The 21480-nt window shown below is 43.0% G+C and overlaps 2 protein-coding genes across 3 annotated transcripts; one reads left to right on the top strand and one right to left on the bottom strand.

Annotated features, from left to right (window-relative positions):
• The first annotated feature begins 280 nt into the window (after positions 1 to 280).
• On the top strand, positions 281 to 8607 carry LOC102312937 (minichromosome maintenance complex binding protein). The gene is made up of 16 exons (XM_005927065.3): positions 281 to 479; positions 2368 to 2459; positions 2539 to 2679; positions 2793 to 2834; positions 2916 to 3005; positions 3122 to 3251; positions 3577 to 3722; positions 3851 to 3948; positions 4027 to 4202; positions 5994 to 6117; positions 6221 to 6338; positions 6425 to 6590; positions 6708 to 6841; positions 7514 to 7681; positions 7826 to 7914; positions 8184 to 8607. Exons 1-16 carry the CDS (start codon positions 422 to 424, stop codon positions 8308 to 8310), a joined length of 1899 nt encoding a protein of 632 aa, XP_005927127.1. The 5' UTR covers positions 281 to 421; the 3' UTR covers positions 8311 to 8607.
• Positions 8608 to 8729: 122 nt separating this feature from the next.
• On the bottom strand, positions 8730 to 20990 carry inpp5f (inositol polyphosphate-5-phosphatase F). Of its 2 annotated transcripts, none has more exons than XM_005927079.3 (20): positions 20517 to 20990; positions 18686 to 18766; positions 18122 to 18258; positions 17297 to 17422; positions 16961 to 17128; positions 16791 to 16847; positions 16238 to 16436; positions 15903 to 16082; positions 15534 to 15601; positions 15010 to 15134; positions 14824 to 14901; positions 14602 to 14722; positions 14345 to 14473; positions 13841 to 13958; positions 13538 to 13736; positions 13335 to 13406; positions 13181 to 13254; positions 12867 to 12995; positions 12673 to 12760; positions 8730 to 12530 (listed from the first exon to the last, which is right to left on the bottom strand). In XM_005927079.3, exons 1-20 carry the CDS (start codon positions 20611 to 20613, stop codon positions 11366 to 11368), a joined length of 3411 nt encoding a protein of 1136 aa, XP_005927141.1. In that variant the 5' UTR covers positions 20614 to 20990; the 3' UTR covers positions 8730 to 11365. The 2 variants fall into 2 exon arrangements, with proteins under 2 accessions (XP_005927141.1, XP_042078767.1); XM_042222833.1 differs by having other exon boundaries at positions 16961 to 17146.
• Positions 20991 to 21480: the final 490 nt, after the last annotated feature.

Raw genomic sequence — 21480 nt, forward strand, 5'->3', positions numbered from 1 at the left:
ACAGTTCTTTTGTTGGAGCTACAACAAACACTCTCGCTCACCACTGCCACCTATAGACCAGGATGATTACTTACACTGTAATATTGAATCTTTTAAATAAAAAACAATAAACTGTATCTTTAAAAAATAAAAGTAGCTCTATATTAAAGACTATTTCTTTACTTTTCTTCACTAGAGCAGGAATTTAAAGTCAAACGAAAAACACCCAGCCTATCCTGAAGAAGAGTTATGACGCACCTCCGTGCTCCGGTTGGTCCCCGTACCCAAAACAAACCCACTACGCTCTCCGTCTGGTGACGCAAATTTCCCGCCCTTCACTTCAGCGATCCCGTGTATGGGGAAAGTCAACAAACTGGTATTTTCACTGTGATTTTTCTTTGATATATTTTCTAATCTCCGGACCTTTATCACCACCTAAGCCATGCCTTCCACACATGACTGGATTAACGACCCCGTTGGTGTTGTTGAGGGGATGTTTGGTAAGACACCGGAACTTCACTCAGTAGGGCTAACGCGTGAACCTAGCTAGTTAGCTCTCTGACTACGTACCATGCCAACTTTGCACATTGCAGGTGGCTGTGTGTGGTTTCTTTTTTCTTTCTCTTCGAAAAAGCAAATGACTTACACTTGTCTTACACTTTTTCGTGTAGTAACTGTACACACGCCAGTGCCACACATCAAGACGGAGACGGATTTTAAAGAATAAGCGGAAAAATCCACATATTCCTTAAAATCTTAAAGGACTGACATTTACGTGTCACTGGTGGGGGCGGTTATATTTAAGATTAATAAAAGTTGCTTATATCTTTTAGACATGTTGTATCATGTAATTCTAGTAACTCTTTTATCTATTTTCCTTCCAAACCCCCACATTATAACAGGGTTTCTCTTTACCCTGTCTCACTTCTTTGCTCAACATATTACATTTATACACTTACTAGTCACTTCATTAGGTACATCTGTTGAACTCTTCAATAAGACATATTTAATCTCTCTAATATATGCAGTTCCATGGCAACAACTCAGTGCATTTAACCACACAAACATGGGCACGATGACCGAGCATGAGAATTGGATGAAATGTGTTTTTAATTGACTTTGAATGTGGTATAGTTGTTGGTGCCAGACAAGCTGCTTTGAGTATTTCAAAAACTGCTGATATACTGGGATTTTCCCCCATAACCATCTCTTCGGCTTACAGAAAATTGGCCAGAAGAAGAGAAAATATCCAGTGAGGACCAGTTGTCTGGTGGAAATGCCTTGATGATGTTAGAGATCAGAGGAGAATGGTTTGTCTGCTTTGAGCTGATAGGAACGCAACAAAGTAACTGGAATGACTACTTGTTAGAACCAGAATATGCAGAAGAGCATCTGTAAATGTGCAACATGTCAAAACGTGAGGCAGATGTGCTACAGCAGCAGAACACTTGATTTCTGCTGCAGAATTTGGATGGTAGGATCAACATTTGGCATAAACAACATGAAAGCATGGCTCCGTTCTGCCTTGCATCACCAATTCAGGTTGCTGGTGGTGTAATGATGTGTGAGGTGAGGGATATCTTATTGTCACACTTTAGGCCCCTTAGTACCAGCTGAGCATCATTTAAAAACCACAACCAAACTGAGGGTTGTTTCTGACCATGTCTATTCCCTTTATGTCCACAGTGTGGGGGCGACCGTGGCTCAAGAGTTGGCAGTTTGTCTTGTAATTGGAAGCTTGCTGGTTCGAGCCCCGGCTTGGACAGTCTGGGTCGTTGTGTCCTTGGGCAAGACACTTCACCCGTTGCCTGCTGGTGGTGGTCAGAGGGCCCTGTGTCCTCGCTTTTGTCAGTGCGCCGCAGGGTGGCTGTGGCTACAATGTAGCTTGCCATCACCAGTGTGTGAATGGGTGGATGACTGAATGTAGGGGTCCATAGGGACTAAGTAAAGCGCTATACAAATACAGGCCATTTACAGTGTACATCAGCCTGTGTGGAACGGGAGATTCACATCATGGCTGACAAGTCTGCAGCAACTGTGTGATGCTGTCACGTCAATATTGACCAGGATCTTCAAGGAATCTTTCCACCACTTTGAATCAGTGACATAAAAAATTAAGACAGTTTTGAACGCAAACAAGTGGGAGGAGCACCTTTGATCTTTGCGAGGATGTACTTTGAAAATGCCTGGTTGGGGGACAGGTTGGGGGACTGGTCTGTGGTGGTAGTGGAGCTTCCATGATTGCTCACACAAGAGGGCGCTTTCCATAGTGAGACAGAACATCTTTATCTAATGCAGCCCAGCTAAGCTAATTTTGCTCTACAACAACCATTTATCCAACTTTGAGTTTTGATTTGCCAATAAAATTATGCCTTCTTGATATTTCAGCCGCTTCCCAGAGTAATCCAAGCTCTGGCTGGGAGGCGAGAGCCGTGGAGTTCTTCAAAGATCGACTGAAAGAGAAGGACGCTCACACCTTGGTAATACAAATTACACTTTAAACAAAAACATGTGCACGAATGACAGGCTCCTAATCTGTTTCTGCACACTTTGATGCAGGTCCCATCTCTCAACGACATCCCCATGCATTACCTGAAGCCCAACAGCCTCGTGAAATTTCGCTGTTTCATCCAAGACATGTTTGATCCAGAGTTCTACATGGGAGTCTATGAGACTGTCGATCCAGCCACACAGGCTAAAGTACGCACTTCTTTATCCTCTCGCCTGCTGTTATTGGTACGAGTGCAGCCCTTTGATAATCTTTGATAGCTGTTTTCATCTTTCATCCTCTTTTTCTGTCTATTCTTTCACAGACGTTGCGATGTGGGAAGTATAAAGACGTGACAGAATGCGGGGTGAGTCTCTTCAAAGACTCATTCGCTGTAGATGGCTCATTTTAGCTCCAACTTGGTTGTTAACGGGTGTTTCATCTGCAGGTGGATTTTAACTCTAAAAACACAGTAACTGCAGAGCGACAGACTTTCTACTGTGTGCCAATCCCCGGAGAAAACCCCTGGGTCAAAGAGATATCCTCAGCTTGCAAAAGACCACATAGAATCGCTCTTTACGCAGCTGGCATTCGTGAAATGTGCATTTATATCTTGTGATCTGCTGCTCCGAGTTGTCCTTAACTCCGTTGCACAGATATGCCAACAGCAGCCAAGCAAGAGTGGTGCCTTCCACCTCGTACGTGCCAAGCAGACAGAAACGAAGCTACGAGGAAGACGACGACATGGACACGCAGCCACAGAAGCAGAGGGAAGCGCACGCTGGTACGAGTGTTCAGAATCGGCATTCGTTCGACAAAGTCAAATTTACTGTTGGTCAGAATAACAGACCAACAGTAGTGTTAGCATAAGGTCCAACTTATAGCTGCTCTTGATCAGTTACATTACTGTCATTTTTGAAACGCTTTGATAACTTTGTGGATCCGTCCTTGCCTTGTGAGCATCGTCTAGACTCCTTTTTTCCTTGCATTATCGTGCAAATAGAAATAACTTGTGCTTTATAAAAGAAAATAGCATGTTTAGAAAGGCTATGTTGAAAATCCTGTTTAAAAAGCACTTTCGACAACGGTTTTATTTTTCCTTGCTGCAGGTCCTCAGAGCCCCACAGAACATCACGGCAACGGCGACTGTAAGCGGCAGGAGACAGAAGCTCCCTCCAGCCAGACGACATCTGCCTCCCACCTCGACCTCAACTTCCCCCTGCCGGGAGAGAAAGGCCCTTCCTGCCTAGTCAAGGTGCGCTGTGTCAGTTTATTCCTCTTCCAGTACTGAACCATTTTGAACAAAGAGGTGATTTTAGAGACGATACAGCTATCATGAGGAGAGTTTTAGGACACATGCTATAATGTGCGTATCATTGGCAGGTCTACGAGGACTGGGACAGCTTCAAACTTAACGACATGCTTGAGGTCTACGGGATCCTCTCCGTCAGTCCCGCTCTCAGCGCCTTAGCCGACGAGAAGTAAGACACGTACTTTGATTTTCCTCCTTTTGCCCTGATCTGCTCGGTTTGTTTCTCATTGTTGACGTTTCCGTACAGAGACGCCTCTGCAAACCTGCTGGATCCCACGGAGTCCATGGAGACGGCAGAGGAGCAGAGGGTGCACTGCCCGCCAGCCTCGCTCGTTCCACGCCTCCACATGCTCTACGCCAAGCAGCTGCAGCACAACAACCCCCTGCTGCCCTCTGCCGCCACCTCGGAGGACAGCAGTGCTTGTAAGGACAAACAGTAGAGTAGTAGGCCTCCAAGTTTCTTCATTCTTTTTCCTCGTGTATGTTACATGCCAATCACACAGCCAGTAAGCATCCAGGAAAATATTTCATAATCCTGCTACAAAAATAAGTATCGCAGCAGGGGGTTTTTTTTTCACAGATTTTAATGAGATAGCTGAATGTAATCTTATTTACATAACATTCTGCTAAATAAGCCTGAGTACTGGGGTTGTCTAGATTTCACTTGACAACTTGAAGAAGAGACACTTTTGGCAAGTTTGACTTCATTCCTCCGGAGGGATGAAGTCAAACTTTATTAAAAAAAACATTAAGTAAACAACCTGATGCTTCCAGCACTGCAGACAAATCAGTTATTAATGCTGAATCAATGTGGGCGACACATTTAAACTGCTTTGACTACATAAATATTATTTGCGGTGACTGTGCAATACTTTAGTGATACAGAGCCTCCTTCAGCTGTCCTCGGTGCTGGAGGAAGCATGAGAATCCTTCAGTTCTGTGCACTTTTAGCACTGTTGCCGCACAGCAAAAAGAGCCTGGGGTCAAATCTAACACTCACGATATTCTCCGTGTACCTCAGTGGGCTCTTTCCGGTATTCCTGCTTTCTCTCACAGTCCAAAGACGGGCTCCTTAGGTTAACTGGCGATTCTAAATTGGTGTGAGGAGTGGATTAGGGGTGGGTTCTGATTATCGATTTATCGATTAAAATCGATTCTAGCTTGGATAACGTAAAATTGATTCATTAAAATCCTGAATCGATTTTAAAATGTAAATATATTTTGCCCGAAACGCCAGAATCTCAGGTTAAACCTCACAAAATTACAACAACCACCAAACAGCTAAAACAGTAAATGAGAGCAGGTACATGGATTCTGCACAAAGACGTAAACAAAGCGCGGACCCGCCGACGGATCAGAATCAGTGAGATGTCGCCTTTCTTACCCGACGTGCCGGACACGGTCGGGGCTGACAGCTCGCTGATCCTGATGTTTCGCCAGGTCTGCGCTTTGTGTTTACGTCCTTTTTGCACTAGATTCTGAAGCTGCAGGTTTTATTTCTCTCCAAACAATATTGAGTGAACCAGCAGCAAAAGAAGATCCAAACTACGCTTCACATAAACATCATCATGAATTCACTCTTAGTTTTGCTATTTTGCTTCCACCAGGATAAAATCACATCTCTCTCTCTCTCTCTCTCTGTTCTTCAAAAACAGTTTCCCGTCTAAAAATCTGTTTTCTTCATTACAACATGCCGGCCGCTGTTTTTTTTTCCTTTTACTTACTTCAATAGGCTACTGAACAAATTTAAACGTCTTAAAATTAGCCGTGTCTCTGATGTGATGCACAGCAGTAACTCATTCATTTGGTTGCTTATGATAAATGGACATTTCTGACAGGATTACTGTGTACTTTACTTCCGACAGCTGAGTTTTCACACTGTCTTAATTTATAACACACCATTTAAAAACAGTCTGAGGTGTTTACTAAAGTGTGCATGGATATCAAGGAAGTCGCTTCAGTAATTATCAAAGAAGATAACAGGACAGATGTACTGTCAGATCTCATTAATAAATAAAATCGCTTAAGCAGGGCGACTTGTTCCATCAGTGTTGTAGGAATGTTTAATGAAGTGTGAGAAGTATTGAAATCAAGCAGGAAAACCATCCCATCAAACTGAAGTTCATTTGCCTTGAAAAGCTTTCTAATAAGAGGAACAATGCAGCGACTGGTTCAGACTGGAGCTGAGTTGACTCTTTGTCCTTTCTTCCTCAGTTTTAGCTTCGACCCTGAGCGAGATGCCCTCTGTCAGAGAAGAGCTTCTGGCATACTTGACTCATGTCCTCCTGGGTGATGCTCTTGCAGCCGAGTACCTCATTCTGCATCTCATTTCTAACGTGTACGTAAAGTTCAGTATGTGAGCTTCCTGATTATTATTTTTTTTGTTATTTTTTATTTGATGGTTTCAAACTAACGCCAGCACACTTTTATTTTTCTTGTAGGTACGTGAGACGGGACGTCCTCCCGCTGGGCAAGTTTACCTTGAACATGAGTGGCTGTCCTACTGTTGCCTCGTACACTGAGCGCCTTTATCAGATCATCCAGCAGCTCGTGCCTTCTGTGAGTTATCAGCGCAATCGGTCGCAGGTACTGCTTGCTTTATATCTGGATGAACTGAGACACACTCAACATTGTTTCCCCTGCAGTCACACTACCTGGGCATGAGCCTCCAGAACATGAACCAGATACGGTTGGTGCCTAAGAAGGACTATGTGGCAAACCGGCTGGTGAGCGGCGCCCTGCAGCTGGCCAAAAACACTTCCCTCTACCTAGATGAAACGCAGCTGGAGCAGGGACAGCTGGACACAACAGGTGGGTCTTCTAGAAGACCACAAGAGGTCGACAGCGAGGACTCAAATGCCACCATTTTTCCTGTCCTTGTGACTGAACTGGGTTGGATCTGTTACTCTGTTGTGTTTGTTGCTGCAGGTGTGCGTAACGTCACGGCCTTGGGGAACCTGATCTCGTGGCAGAAGGTTGATTATGACTTTAACTACCATCAGATGGAATTCCCCTGCAATATTAACGTGCTCATCGCGTCAGAGGGCCGCTCGCTGCTGCCGGTAAGAACGCAGTGAAAGCTCACTCCCACCCATCGCGGATCCCTCCCAGCACCCTCGCCTCGCTCCCCACCCCCGGCTACGGGAGGGGTTCAGTTTCCTCCGGTGTCTCACGAAGCAGAGCCGTGTCAGACACTGGTGGTTGTTTCCAGCCGGCGTCACGATGTCGTCTCAGCTGACATCGGTCGGCCGCAGCCAGCCCTTCAAGCCGGCGGCTTTAACCAGAGTCTCGCTGTGTTGCGAACAGCCTGAGGAATGTGCTGTGCGCTATTTCTGTGTGCTGGTCTAATGGGTTGCCATGGTGGCAGCTGTGTGCCACGGGAACAATCCCGGGAGAGGCGTCAGGCTCGGCCTGCTATTAGGCGAGCAGTGAAGGGCAGCATGCTGTAAACAACTCCCACGGTTCATTAGAAGTCACAATGGTTACATGGTTGTGTTTACTGTTTACAGCGAGCAGCTATTGGCTGATTAGAAGCTGGAGGCTCGGCTCGATCAGATGCTTAACCGTCACCAAGGCTGTCTGCCGTGCTCTGAAGTTTTGATAATATGCCAAAGTAGGCGGGCATGCAGCACACAGGGAAACTTTTGCATAGCAACACCTAGTAAAAAAGACATCCTTTCTGGATATGGACTTCCTCTATGGCACACAATCAATATTATTCTTTATCTCCACAGTCTGACTGTCAGATACACCTGCAGACTCAGGTCGCTCAATCCCACCTGGAGGAGTATCTCAGCACCATGCACATGCTTTCTCAGGCCTCATCACAGCTCAACAAGTTCAGAATCTACCTGAGTGTGGCTCGGCTGCTTGACTACAGCATCTCAGATGAAGTGACAAAGGTGAGACAAGCTCTTATACTTATACAGTGAGTTGAGTTTCAGCTAGTATGGTAGCTGTTTCTTCATGTACCCAGTCTGTTTGAGCAGCTCTTTTTATAAGTTTGCATACAAGAATTAAGTGTCTCCTTTTCCTCCTGCACTCAGTCAGTTGAAGATGACTTTGTAGACATGAGGAAGGATGACCCCCAGAGTATATCTGCCGAGGACCTGCACAGGATGCTCGTTGTGGCGAGGTGGGTTGTGATTTATATAACTGCCTTTATGTAGCATTTAATTAATTTTCATTCATGAGAATAATAACAGCCCCTAAGGCACTTTAGAGTGTTAAGCAATAAGCTATAATCAAAACTGAAAGCACCATAAACAGGCTGATGATAGCTTCACGCCTCAGCGCAGCCAATTTCTTTTTTTCTTTTCTTTTTTAACTCGCTCGTACATCTCATAGTCTCAGACTGGCAGCTTATTAAAACTGAGATGTGGCTCTCTGCGAATCTGTCCGTAGGTTGTTGTCTCTGAGCCAGGGTCAGACCTCGCTGTCCAGAGACAGCTGGCTCCGAGCCAAACACATCGAGGCGCTGCGGAGGAGCCGGATGGAGCAGCACAAGTGTGTCAACGGCAACGAGCCGTGATCAGAGGCAAATGACATGACTTGTTTGCTTTTTTCCCCATTTGATATCTAAACAGTTTGTAATAAAGATGTTTTCATTTGCCACATAGTTCAGGTATTCACGTTTTTTTTTTTTTTTTTAAACTGTGCTGAGCTACATATAAGATTTAGATACTGTTGTATGTACACTAACATCGCAGTTTATCATCACACTGAAGCACTGCCTTAAATTCAAAGTCTCTTGTGGGGTTCACACCAGAGGTTAAGCTCTACTAGACAGAAAGGTCTGTTTACAGGAAAAAAAATAATTTCTATCTTCCAAAAAAAAAAAAAAAAAAAAGTAAATAAAGGAACAAGATCTGGATCAGTTTGTCCTGGTGCATTTTTTCTTCCTGGGTTAGTATACTGTGCTGTGAATACATTTGACAGTAAACATGCAGGAATCTTTTAGTCACTTTATTCCAATGAAATATCTGCCTAAACAAGTGTACAGTGCACCCTGTTATCAAGTAACACACCCAAAGAAGGTAAGAATAAATAGGATACTTTTAATATACAATACAATCTCAGTACACTGTGGAAAACGCTGACAGCCAGTTGGTAAGGATATGAACACAGACATCCAGATGAAACCATGTTAACGCAGGAAAAATGTGCTTAAACAGTGCAAATCAAATGCTTGGAGAGCTCCAGCCACAATGGGAGTGGGCAACCACCAGACGATAAATCAAGAGGTGACCGCAAAAGCACTTGGTGTGAAAAAACGGAAGGAAAGACCAAACTTTTAGCCAGCAAATACAGGATTGACTAGAACAGGCGACATTTGCATATAAAAAGCAAGACACCGACACTCTAGCACTGTGGACTCTTTCAGGAATGTGGAGGATTAAGTTTCCTTCTAGGCTTGAGAGCTGCCCCAGTGTTTGCAATCCTGAATGAAGTTTTAAAAACACCGCTTACCCTCTGTGTTAAAACCTCACAGCTATTACCTTGAAGCTTTGGCAGCACCACACACACATAAACACACCATCAGCAGCACCTAGAAAAGCAGCCGAGTCTCATTTATAATCAGACAAAATATACAAGTGTCCCGCATCTTATCTGCTGGTGAGCAAGCCGAATGCAGAAAGGAGAAAAAAAAAAAAAACAGGCAAAGGTAACACAAAATATGTGACAGTTTATCTTGGGATATCTCAGCTCAGAGCAAGCCAGATTCATATCACAGTCGGACACCAGCAGGACAGGGCAGCTGTGATTTATTATAATTTCTTCTGGTGTCTATAACAAGATCCTGTGGTAGATTTGTTTTTTTAACAACAAATTAACTTAAAAAAAAAACAAAACATGTAAACTTTGTTACAGTGTACACTTCCATATTATAAATAACTGGGATCTCAAAGGCAAGCGGTCCTAAACACCAGCAGCAACAGGATGCTCCGATTTACAGATTCACTGTAAACCACAAACACAACAAAAAAAAAAAAAATACTAATTCTAAAACCTGCCCATTCCCACAGAGAATGAATGTGCCGTTATCAGTGAGATATCCCAACATAAAAAGCTCCGATGACATGCACCAACCCTGAATATCTTTTATACAGTACACAAAATGTAACATGTAAGACTTAAAAAGGTAGATTTTGCCATAAATACCTGATATACATAATCCCACTTTAGTTCCCTATTAAGGCAAATATGCTTTAAGTTTGGGGAGTGCATAAAGCGTCAGTGTTTCTCGTAACTGCGTGGGTGCAGTTGCATATATACCTACTATATGCAACTCGCCTGTCTTTGTCAAACATGCAGTTTTCAATGTATAACGCAAGCTAAGGATTTAGCTCAAATAAACCCTCATCGTGTAGGTAATTATTATAACCATTACCAGAATAGTTATTTCAATACATAAATCTATCAAAAACAACTCCAACCAGATGTTTTCTGGTTATTCGTGGTTAACAATGACAGTACTGGGCGTTCTTTTCAAAATATAATGCTCATACCTCTTTAAACTTCACCTTAGCATCAATACAAAAAGCCTAAAAGACAGCTCTACACAGAGACAGACAATACTCACTGTACATATCAACAACCAGGATACTCTAAGTTCTTAAATAGTCGTTATTTCTACAGCGGTATATCTTCTAAGTTACACTCGACAACATTGATATTACATAGGATTACTACATAGATTATGCCGTCTGGCTAGTTTCTGACAGCTATACAAAGGGTACTTTTCAACACAGAATAGTCCTTTGGGAATCACAAAAGATATTTGGTTGGTTTCTACGACGACTGTTACAAACTTAAGGGCATTACTAGCTCACAAACGCCATTGAGTAACCAGGATGAGTTTATCCTACAGTACATGATAAAATCAGAGTTGGTCTTTCGACATGCAGCTAACTGCTTACCTGCGTCGTCAAAAATCGGTTGTTACCATTAACCTCACACTCGAGCATTGTGGGTAATTAAATAACTTCGGACTAAGGACAATAACATGTTTACACACGGAAATACTCTGCATACCACTCTCAAAGTATATGAGTTTAAAAGCCTAAATATTTTCTTTGTTCTTGGTTGTTTGTCTCTTGAGCTAGTCATATAGTAGAACTATTTCTGGAGTGACTTAAGTTGGATGGAGCACTAAGACTTTGAAAATTATTACACCCTCCAAGTACTCAAATTTCTATCAATATGCCATATTTTTTTTATTCATCCTAGGTACTGTGCACTACTATGCTGAGACATTTATTCAGCATTCATCTGAGAACTAGTTAATAAACCATAAAAGAGAGGAGCGTCAGTGTGCAAGGTTGCATGGCAAAAGATCTATGATTCAGTGCCCTCGAAAGTAGAGTAACCCATACATATGTGCACGTAAACATAGTAACTACTATGATGGGCTTTGGGGTATTTTTATCAATTCTGTACAAGAGTCATTATTAACATGGGCAAGTTTAACTTAAGAGCACATTTCTTGGCCGAGTAGTGACACCATGTGCAAGCTTTTGCTACTGCTACGTTACGGGAAGTTTATACATGACAAACGACTCCAAAGTGCTGCTACAAGGAAAGCACTAGATCTGAATGATCCTGGTCTGGCACTGTGTAAACATTGCCTTCAACTCGTTCTCTTGGACCTCGTTGACAGCTTCTGGCTCGGGGCTTTTCTGTACCTTTGCAACTGCAAAATTGATGCCCTGAGTGAATCCCGCCTGGGTCATGCTGGCCACCTGGACCATGGAACTCTTGATCTTGGCAAAGGGGGACACCACTCGGCTGCCGTTGCTGTCGGCAGGCGAAGGGCCGAGGCTGCCCTCCACCTGTGAGCAAGCGCTTTTCTGAGAGCCTCCTGAGACTGCAGAGCTAGGCTTCTGGATAGTGAGGAGGCTGGAACTGGAGGTAGAGGATTGGACGTCTAGCTGGGATGGCCTGGGGAGCTGAGGCTCCTCCTGCTCCATCTGCTCTGAGCTTGGCTGCTTGTTTGAGTCTGCTGGGTTCTTTTTATGCACAGGCACTGCAGGGTTGTGGAGTGGAGGTATGGCAGCTTGTGGCAGCTCTCCGAACACCTCAACAGGTTTGGTCTGTGCATCCTGGATGAACTGGTGGCAGTAGGCATCGATGGGAGTACCAAAGTCAATGAGAATGGCTTCTTCAGCCACTGAGGCAGCCCCGGGAGACTTGTCATCACTAATGTGAGTTGAGCTTTCTTGCTTCCCGTCACAGCCCGTGACCCGGATAACAGAGGGTATATTTAGCTCTGCGCTACCGATGGACTGGGAGCGGCTGCCCAGTCTGGGATTTGATGCTACGATGCCGCAGCTGGGCAGCACATAGTCCACATTTTCTAAGGACCCAGAGCACGGGTGCTCCGGGTCTGAATTATAAGAATCTGAATCTGAAGAGTGTCCATAGTTTTCATTACCAATGTCTTTTAGGACTCCCGTGCCAGCGACGTTATCTGATGTCTCCAAGCTGCTGTCCGACTTCCACAGGTTGACATGCATAGTTGGCTTTAGAAAATTGACTTTTACATCAGGCTTAGAGAAGCTGCCCAGCTTACCGAGGGGCTTGAAGGGGCCGATGTTCACATTTGTCTTGGTCTGTTTCACTTTCTGATTTAGAGTGGAGAATTTATTGAGGATAAAACTTTTGCCTTGTGCAAGGCCGGAGCTCCCTTGAACTTGGTCAGCAGGTTTGTTCTGGATCCCCATGATATCCTCGTGAGGTTTACTCTGCCGCCTGGAAAACACACGCAACTTAAGTCACAGCTCTAGCTGCTGTCTAAAAGTTGGCAATGCAGTCTGAATGTTTAACTTCGTTACACTGAAATCACATCAAAGAGAGACCGAGACGAATGCTAATCAGCATAATTTCTACTTACCTCTCCAGCTTCTTTTCAACCACAAGCAGGTCATTCCCTGTAGCCTGCTTAGTTATGCGAAGCATCTCAGCTATGCACTGCAATGTATCTGTGAAATGTCACAGTGTTAAGTCTTAAGCAATATCTGCACAGTTTAAAGTGTAAAACTAACTTTTTCTCATTTTATTTAAAGAATTCAAATAGTCACACACTACCTTTCCCATCATCCTCGGGATTTCGCGTTGCAGCTCGCAGCGTGTGAAAGTATCCGCTAGTTTCCTCGTTCTTGAAGTGCAGCCGCATACAGCAGAACTTTGGCTTCCCGAACAGAGTAGGCTCAGGACCTGCAAAGCGAAGTGCAACTTCTAATATCCGTTTGTAGTGATTTGCTTCCGTTTCATGAATCATAATGAGCGCAGATATTTCTAAAAGGTTACGGAAGAAACTGTTAAGCACACTTTCGAGAAGTGTTGAATGACTCACTGAGTCTACAAGAGCTCTCACTTCTCCTTGGAGTTTAACTTCTTACCAATTTCAATCTTTTCCAAACCCTCTAAAATGAGGCGTTGGTACTGGTTGACTTTATCTGCTTCTTCATCATAGCTACAAGGAAATAAATGTACATATAAGTCAAATATAAGAGTTGGGGGTTTTTTCTTTCGCAAATTTAAGGTTCAACTTACAAGGCAATATAGTATGCTTTATCAGACAGGAGCAGCAGCACATCTTCATCTTTGTTGGTTGCATCAATGAGGCTGGTGGGAGAGAAGAGAACAGTGGGATTAAAAGAGCACGGAAAAGCCTCGATGGAACTATAGTTCAGCTATATCCTGATTATATAAAGCCATTAAGCATCAACGCACAGTCAGAACAGCATTTCGCTCACCTCATGTCACAGTTTATGAGGGCCCAGCCTCCGTGAAACTTCTCATCGTCTAGTAACAGCAGCTGCATGTAGGTCTGCAGGAGGAGGCTGACCTGCTCCTGGGCCCCTCTTTGGCTCTCCTTTTCTTTTTCTTCATGCTCCTTCTCTTTACTGAAGATGGAGTAAAGGTCCTCCGTCACTGGCAGGCCCATCATCAGGTCTGCAGACAGAAGCAAAAGGAGTTTTAACAAATGCAAATTAAGGATTGATTTCAAGACACTATAGGTAGAAACCAATATGAGTAGTTTTTTTGTTTTCAAATACCAATCACTGCTTGTCTGTAGGCATCCCTAAAACGGTTCAGATAGTAGCGATTGGCTGAGTTCACCCCGTCCTTCATGACACCGGCCAGTTTCCTTTCTCCCGTCCTGGTGAAATCCCCCTAAAACAGGACAAAAAGTGTTACCTTTAACTCGTCGCACTGCTTTTTTTATTTAATTATTTGACGACCTGAGTGCAGTGCTAAAAGGTTATGTCCATATTTGTGACATCCCTTTTTGTTTAAATATGGCTTACTTGTGTATTTGCACATTCACAGTTATTGCCCAATATGACAATATGTGAGAAGTACCGTTTCTGTTTTTAACACTTTTTTCTCTCTGTCAAGTCTTCTAAAGAACATTTAGAATACTAGATGCTTCCCTGTGTGTCATTTGGTTCTGAAAAGGTGCTGTTCAGTAAGTTTACAGTAGGAAAACATTACACTGTACTCAGATTTGGGTAGCACTTCTAAGTAGGATTATCCCAGACCTCATACAATTAAGATACCTTGAGAGCTGCTGTGCCAGCATACTGTCTGCTGATGGTGTCACCGTTGTTTGCCCACATGACCTGATAAATCCTGTAACACTTGAGAGGCAGAGGCTGCTCTGGAGGCATCACACCCAATTTCTTCAGCTGCAGGAAGAAAAGCACACATAAAATGCAATCCTTGATATTTATAATGGTTATGACCTTTTTTTTTTAATAATCAGGATTTCTAAAATATAAGTTATCATAAACAAAAAAAATCCAGAAAATCACACCTGTTGCTCCATCACTACCCGGGCAATAGCAGCTTGGACCACATTGGTCCTGTCAAGACAGTCCATACAGTTTACTCTGAAGATGCCCTCCTGCTTGCAGATTACTCCTGCTTGGTCCACCCTGGCAGAGGGACACACAACCAGAATCAAGACACATTCACAGAAATCGCATTTTGACACCAAACCTATCATGCTATAGTGCTCAGGGGGCACGACACTTACCAGGCCCACTTCATGTCAGTGATGATGTCAGAAATAGCATCTGTCAGTATCTGCACATTCTCAAACTTCATGCCGCGGCTGAGAAACAGGATACAAGAACCATACAGGGGAAGTGAATGTACTGTGGTCATATATAGATTGTGAAATTCGTGTAAAAGACGCTCGTGTAAAAAGGGTCTGTCTCACCAGTGCTCGTGAAAGTCGAATGAAACATAAGTGAGGTTAGAGTTGTTGTACAGGAGGACTTGTTTCAGATATGCATCACCAATTATCTTCTCCCGCCCACTTTGATCCACCAAGTTAACGATGACCTAAAGAAGACACCAAAAAGTGCTGTCACTGGATTTTTAAGATTTTTGGGTTCAGTGAAGAGTGAAAAAATATATATTAACTTTATCACATGAAGAAAAAAAAAAAAACTGGGAAACAGGCTTAAGTCTTTAAAAAAAAAGCCAACAGCTGAGCTCATCACAAGCTTAAATAAAAGTACTGCTACACTACTGTAAACACTATCTGAAATAATCCAAGCTACTGACAAGCAATGTCACTGATCATTAGCAGGATGTTCTGTTTTAGTTACAACAGGAAGCGGGTTATGCAAGCACTATGTATAGCTGCAGACACCACAACCCAAAGTAAATAACAGAAAATGCATTTAATAAATAGCCTAAGCGGATATACAAGTATGCACTCTGGTGAGGAACACTCACCTGCTTCTTGTACAGTTTAAGTTGTTCTTCAAAGTGAGCAGCAAAGTAGGTCATAGTCTCCTTCTCTCCTGAAATGTCAGGTGAAAATATGCATTAAAAACTTTTTTATTATTATTGATTCTGGTGAAAGAGTTATTTATGTTGTTTCCAATGCAAAACAAGGAGGCAGTCACAGTTAAAATAATTTACTGATTACAATCTATAATTTATGCAAGAAATAAAAAAATAATAATAATCAGAGCAAGGGCAGAGAAGCTAGGCTACAATTTTTAAGCTACCTCATGAGAAATTGCTACTGGAAAGATTTCTACACAAAGAGTGTCAGAAACCATCAGTTTAGGTCTAAATACAAGATAGAGCTCTACTGACCTTTTTCTATCCGTGGCCGGGGGTTGTAGCGATACCCTGCCTGACTCCAAAAGACAGGCACAGAGCCACGAGTCTGCACAAAGGACAGAGTGTGGCTGTGCACGTGAATCAACTGCTCCGTCTCCACATAGTTAGCTACATGGCCGTCTGTATCCACTCCTCTGCGTTTGTACCGCATCCCTTTGGGGGAGAATAATGCATGTGTATTTATATCCTGGATCATGCTTCACTTGCACACAATAAATCAGCTAGCTACCAGAATGTGCCTTAATTACTTGTTGCAGCCCATGCAACTGGACTGAATCAGAGCATGACTCCCCTAAGGCAAACTCTACCTGCGCGGTGGCGGCTACGTCTGGAGATCAGGGCCACAGTGAAACGAGGATGGATGTCATCAACACAAGTGATCTCCTTTGGTGGGGTGTCAGGGCTGCTCCGCTCTTCATCAGAGGTCTCATTGTAGTTTACCACCAGTTCCTCCACCTGCACAAAGCCCTGGATGATTGGTATCACCCAGAAGTCAACCTCTGGGACCTGGAACGTTCAACAGACATTAAAAAAAGAAAAATAGCCGGACAGATTAAAATTTAGTTTGAGGCCAGGTTGATAAGAAAGTACTTTGCATCCCGCCTTTGAGTATTTTCATGCTGCTTTTGATAACGCCCTGGCATTTATCAGTACATACAAATGCCACATTTAAACAGCATGACCAACTACACTCTTTTAAGCTGACTATTTTACAGAAAATACAATGACTCTGTAAGCAGTTTTCAGGAGAACACAGTGTTTTCATTTAATTCTAATTACTCAGGCCTGAAAATAGAAAAGCAGCACTAAGCAGACGCTCTCTGTATTCCCCAGTAGATGGGTGGGGCGGGTGTTCAATACCTGAAGGTCAATAAGTTCTTGGATCATGTGTTTATTCCAGAAGAAACGGTCATCCACCTTTAACACAGAGTAAAAACACAGTCAGCCACAATAAGGAGTTTGTGTAGTAAGCAGAATAAAGCAGAATAAAAGAGAATAAGCAGAATAAAATAACTTCAATAACTCCAAACCTGCTTCCACAGAGGCATGTCAGACTTATCAGAGTCTCCTTGACGCTGGACACTGTTTGTCAGGTCGTAGGTCATGCTGTAGTAGAAGGAGTCGGAGTCCATGAATATCTTGTACAGCTCATCCAGCAGCCGCCTCTCCAGGCGTTCCTTCTCTTTGTTTTCCTTGACCTGAAAAGCAGGGGAATACTGGATTGGGCAGGTGGAAAGAAAAAGTAAGTCAACAAAAGAAGGAAATCCTAGAAGAACTTCAAAGCCTTCACTAGTTTGAAAGAGAGGAAAGGTAGGGGATCAGTTTCAAGATGATAATCCATGCTTGTGTGTAAAACAAAACAATACCTTTTTCTTGATGGGCACAGCCACATTAGATTTGATCTGACTTAAAGTTTTCATCAGCTTGGACTCATCTGGAGACTGGGCCAGCTTCTCTGGTTTGTCAATGCCAAAGTGATGCTTCTTGCAAAGCTGGAAAAAAAAGAAAAGAGGATGGTCTATCAAATTTCTGCAGCTTTACAAATCAAAACATGATAGTGATATTTAGACCATCAAACACGTTCAATGGGACGAGGACAGAGTTGGAAAAAAAAGTGAATTTGGTATCAGATGTCAGATATTAGATAACCTCTACAAAAACAGCCAAATAGGACACTAGAGTAAACTATAGTAGCAATACTACTACAGGGCTGCTGTAAACAAGCCAACATCTACACTGATGCACACACCAGGATTTCTATGCACAAAGGGAGACACGTGTTCATTCTGCGCTATAAGGGACAAGTGGACAAGATTTAAAAGCCATTGTGCTAACAATCCACCGCCATTATTACTCACTTGGAAATATTCTGTCTCACCATCCACGAAGCTCCCCTGAAAAACTCAAATCTCAGCAATCAACATCCTTTGCGGTCTGCTGCGGTTATTTTATGTCTGCATGTATTTATTTTTTTTTTAAACTAGATATGTGCGGGCAAAAACAAAACTTATCTAAACAACTTCTACACCTCAGTCCATTCTCAGAGCTGAATCATACACTGACTCATAGTGTATTCTTGGATACATTAATACCAATTTAGGATTTTAACTGTTAGAAGTACTGCCCAGGGAACTGAAAGCATGATTAAAACAGAAGTTAAAGAGCAGAATAAACAGCGCATGTGTGCACACCTCCAGCTCGAGCTCCTGAGGCTCTTCGTCAGACAAGGGGATGACGGCGATCTTGGTGATCTTGTAGACTTTGTGGTTTCCAGGTAAGTGGCCGACCAGCGCTTTCTGACGGATTAACACAAGGCCGAGAGGAAGATCTGTCAAGAGGAGGGGAAAAAAAAAAAAAAAAAAGGTGGGGGAGTTGCATCACGGGTGCAAAATTCCTCACATTCTGAAAATGTGTGAAGAAAGCAGCTGCACATCGGTCATTAACGGCAACACAAGAAATCTCTTAAATAATATCGCTTATACTAGAATGTATAAAAACAACAAAAGCACTCGGCATCATACAAATCGGGGCTTGTCATCAATTGAATCATCAGTATTGATTCACTCCTCTTGATTACTACACAGATTTCAAAGCTCTTTCACACATTTCTTTTCACACCTTTACTGGTGAATAAGAAACATCCTGAGCACCGGATGATTTGGCGGCTCAAAAGTCCAAGCACACACAGATGGAAAGCACTGGCGAGAATGCGCCTGCTCTGCGAAGTGTTCAAAGGTCTTCCGTGCTCCACGTACCTGTGTGAAGCTGTATCTTTCCAATGACACCTTCCACCAAACCCAAACACACTGGGTTCCAAGCTAACAGCAGGTCTGTGGCTGAAAGAAAAATACAGAGATGAAACACGACAACAATGCTGTAATACATGCTCTGCAGCATATAAGAAGCCATAAGTAACATTTTTCTGCAGACACAGTTTGTCTGTTTTTTTTGGTCACAGTTTTGCATATGAGTTAATCAAACAAAAGTACAGTAGTCATGACAAAACGACAGTCATAGTTGGCTGGTGCTCTGTTACATGCAGGAACTTGTTTTTTGTTTTTTTAATTAATACTTAGAACACTCTCAAGCCTAGATGATGTGAACGCTGTGTAAAGGTGGTGACAACTCACAGGCAGTAGACTTTCTGTCTCAAACTTGTAAGGTCTCTCACTGTTTGTTCGTGCATATCTATATAAAATGACAGCTATACACTTGCAGGAAAGTCTGCCTGCTTTCATTTTATTGAATAAAATGTGATATGATGCATGAAAAGACAAGCTTTGCCTATTTATTTATTTTTTATTTCCGAACACCAGGTCAAGTATAAGGTCAGCCCAGCAAATAAAACGCAATGTTCTGCATTGGTGAGAGATTACACATCACAGTGGAGGAAATTGGAAAAATGTGAAGGGCGTGGCTAAGGGTGGAGAACATGAACTGTAAGCTGCCCTAAACAATGAGTCTTCCTGTTCCACAAGGCAGACAATTTAATGTGCGGGGGAACCGGCTGGGAGGGCCCCCACAAGAAAGGTCTAGAAAACGGCAAAATTTAAAAAAAAAAAAAAACAACGTAAAAATAAAATAAATAAAAAAACAGTTAAAAAAGTAACAACAACAGCTTCACATAGAAAGTACAATCAGTGAAATACTTAACTATGTGCGAGAGAGTGAAGTGGAAACGCAGTGAGGAGCGGAAACCCTTTTTCCAATTAAATAATGAAACAGTGGTGCAACTAAAAACCTGTTCAGGATGGCTGCACAACCATACTACTTCAACTGCCACAGGGGACAACCTGCACAGCTCTTGTGCTGACTCTCATAAAACTTTTTCTTTCCCTTCTGCTGGGAAAATGTTAATACCACAGGCCTTGGTATTCATTTAACATCAAAGCATGTCCAATAATTAGTCACAGCTGAGCCAGTGTTTCAGTACTCGCTTATGTGACTCAACAGCCAGAACCTGGCAATAACACTCAATATGCTAGCTTTAAATTTTGGTCTTTATACACTTTTATATCGGAATTATATTATAATTTAGCTCTCATTAATCAATCACTTTTCCGGTTTTTTCACCTTCTCGTTGTCTTGTTTTATATCAGATTTGTCTTAAAAAAAATAAATAAATAAAAAGCTGAAGAGTGAGATGCACCTTCCAGTGTGTAACATACAGAGCAAAGTCAGAAGTTTGAAGTCTGTTAGGGGTGTTGGCACTGTCGAAATGAAAGCAAAGAAGCGATCATTTCAAAGCTTGGGATCAATGCTTGAACCATTAAAAATACCGTTTAGCAAGCATCTGTTGTGTTTAACGGAGGCAGGTAAATTAGCTTCGATCTAATAATCATCAAAGGGTTTATTACAGAGATGAATACGCGTCAGACACGAGAGATTAAGGCTGCTGATGTGTTTGAGGTGCACTGGGACAAAACCCAATGAGCACAGTGATGCTGTCAGCTTAAAACAAGCCAGCAAAAACGACGCTTCGTCTTGACTTTAGTGGTAAGTCCAAATGTTAGTGGCACTGTAATGTAATGTTAAATGGCCGGCTGCAGCAGTGAAAAGCGACATCCACATCCAGTACCTACGTACCAGGTCTGACGGTCATCGTCCCGTCTTTTCGGCTGCACCACAGAGCACGGTCCCCGCTCTGAAGAATGTAGTCGTCTTTAGCTTGAAACAACTCCATTTTTGTCTCTTCAGGTTACACAAAAACAAACAACTAGCTGGTCCGACAGCCCGGTCCTGGTCCTTCACGTCTCGACGATTAACCGTCGATAGCCTCGGTTAGCTCGTTTCCCACTGGCTCGCGTGCTACTAGAGCTAGCTACCTAGCGAGCTAGCGGGAGCAGCAGCTGGATGCGTGTCGGATTTGTTTATTCCACTTCTGCGCATATTGATACTCAAACTCGCTCTGTACCGGAGTAGCATCCCTTCCCACGGTCATGCTGGACAGAGTGAAGGCGGCTACACATCAGTGAGTGAGAAACAGCCCCGGGGTGAAGCAGCGGTGAGCCGTTCAAGACGTAATAGGCTGTTTCCTGGTCTAAACAATGACACGTGACATCCGTCATCACCGGTGTGTGCAGGTATTGATCATAACCCCCCCACGTCATACTGTTTACCATATGATTAGTGTAATTGTTAACTAATCTTATATTTACACTTTAAAGGACTAAGAAGCAATAAAAATGTTACCAACACATTTCCCAGGTGTTATTATTTAACCAGCCACCCTATAAGGGCACAATACCACAGCTAAACCAGTACTGGGCTTAAATCTGAATGATAAATGATTTCAAAATTAGGCGGTTATCTGCTTGAATAACCACCAGAGAAATATAATATAATCGTTAAACTCATGTTAGAGGTTAAGCTCATTCATCAGTGAAGGGCGCATTTTAACTGTCCACACCCATCCAGGAAAAAGAGGGCAGAAATGTTCCCAGTCATGATTCACTGTGAGCCTTAGGGAACAGGGAGGGAGCAGCTGACCTCACACTGTGTGATAACTGTTAATCTCACCATGGAAAAGTCTTTAGCAGGAAATAAGGCA

This window comes from Haplochromis burtoni, unplaced genomic scaffold (genome assembly GCF_018398535.1).
Source record: "Haplochromis burtoni strain Fernald_Lab_line unplaced genomic scaffold, NCSU_Asbu1 Contig_96, whole genome shotgun sequence".
Classification (NCBI taxonomy): Eukaryota; Metazoa; Chordata; class Actinopteri; order Cichliformes; family Cichlidae; genus Haplochromis; species Haplochromis burtoni.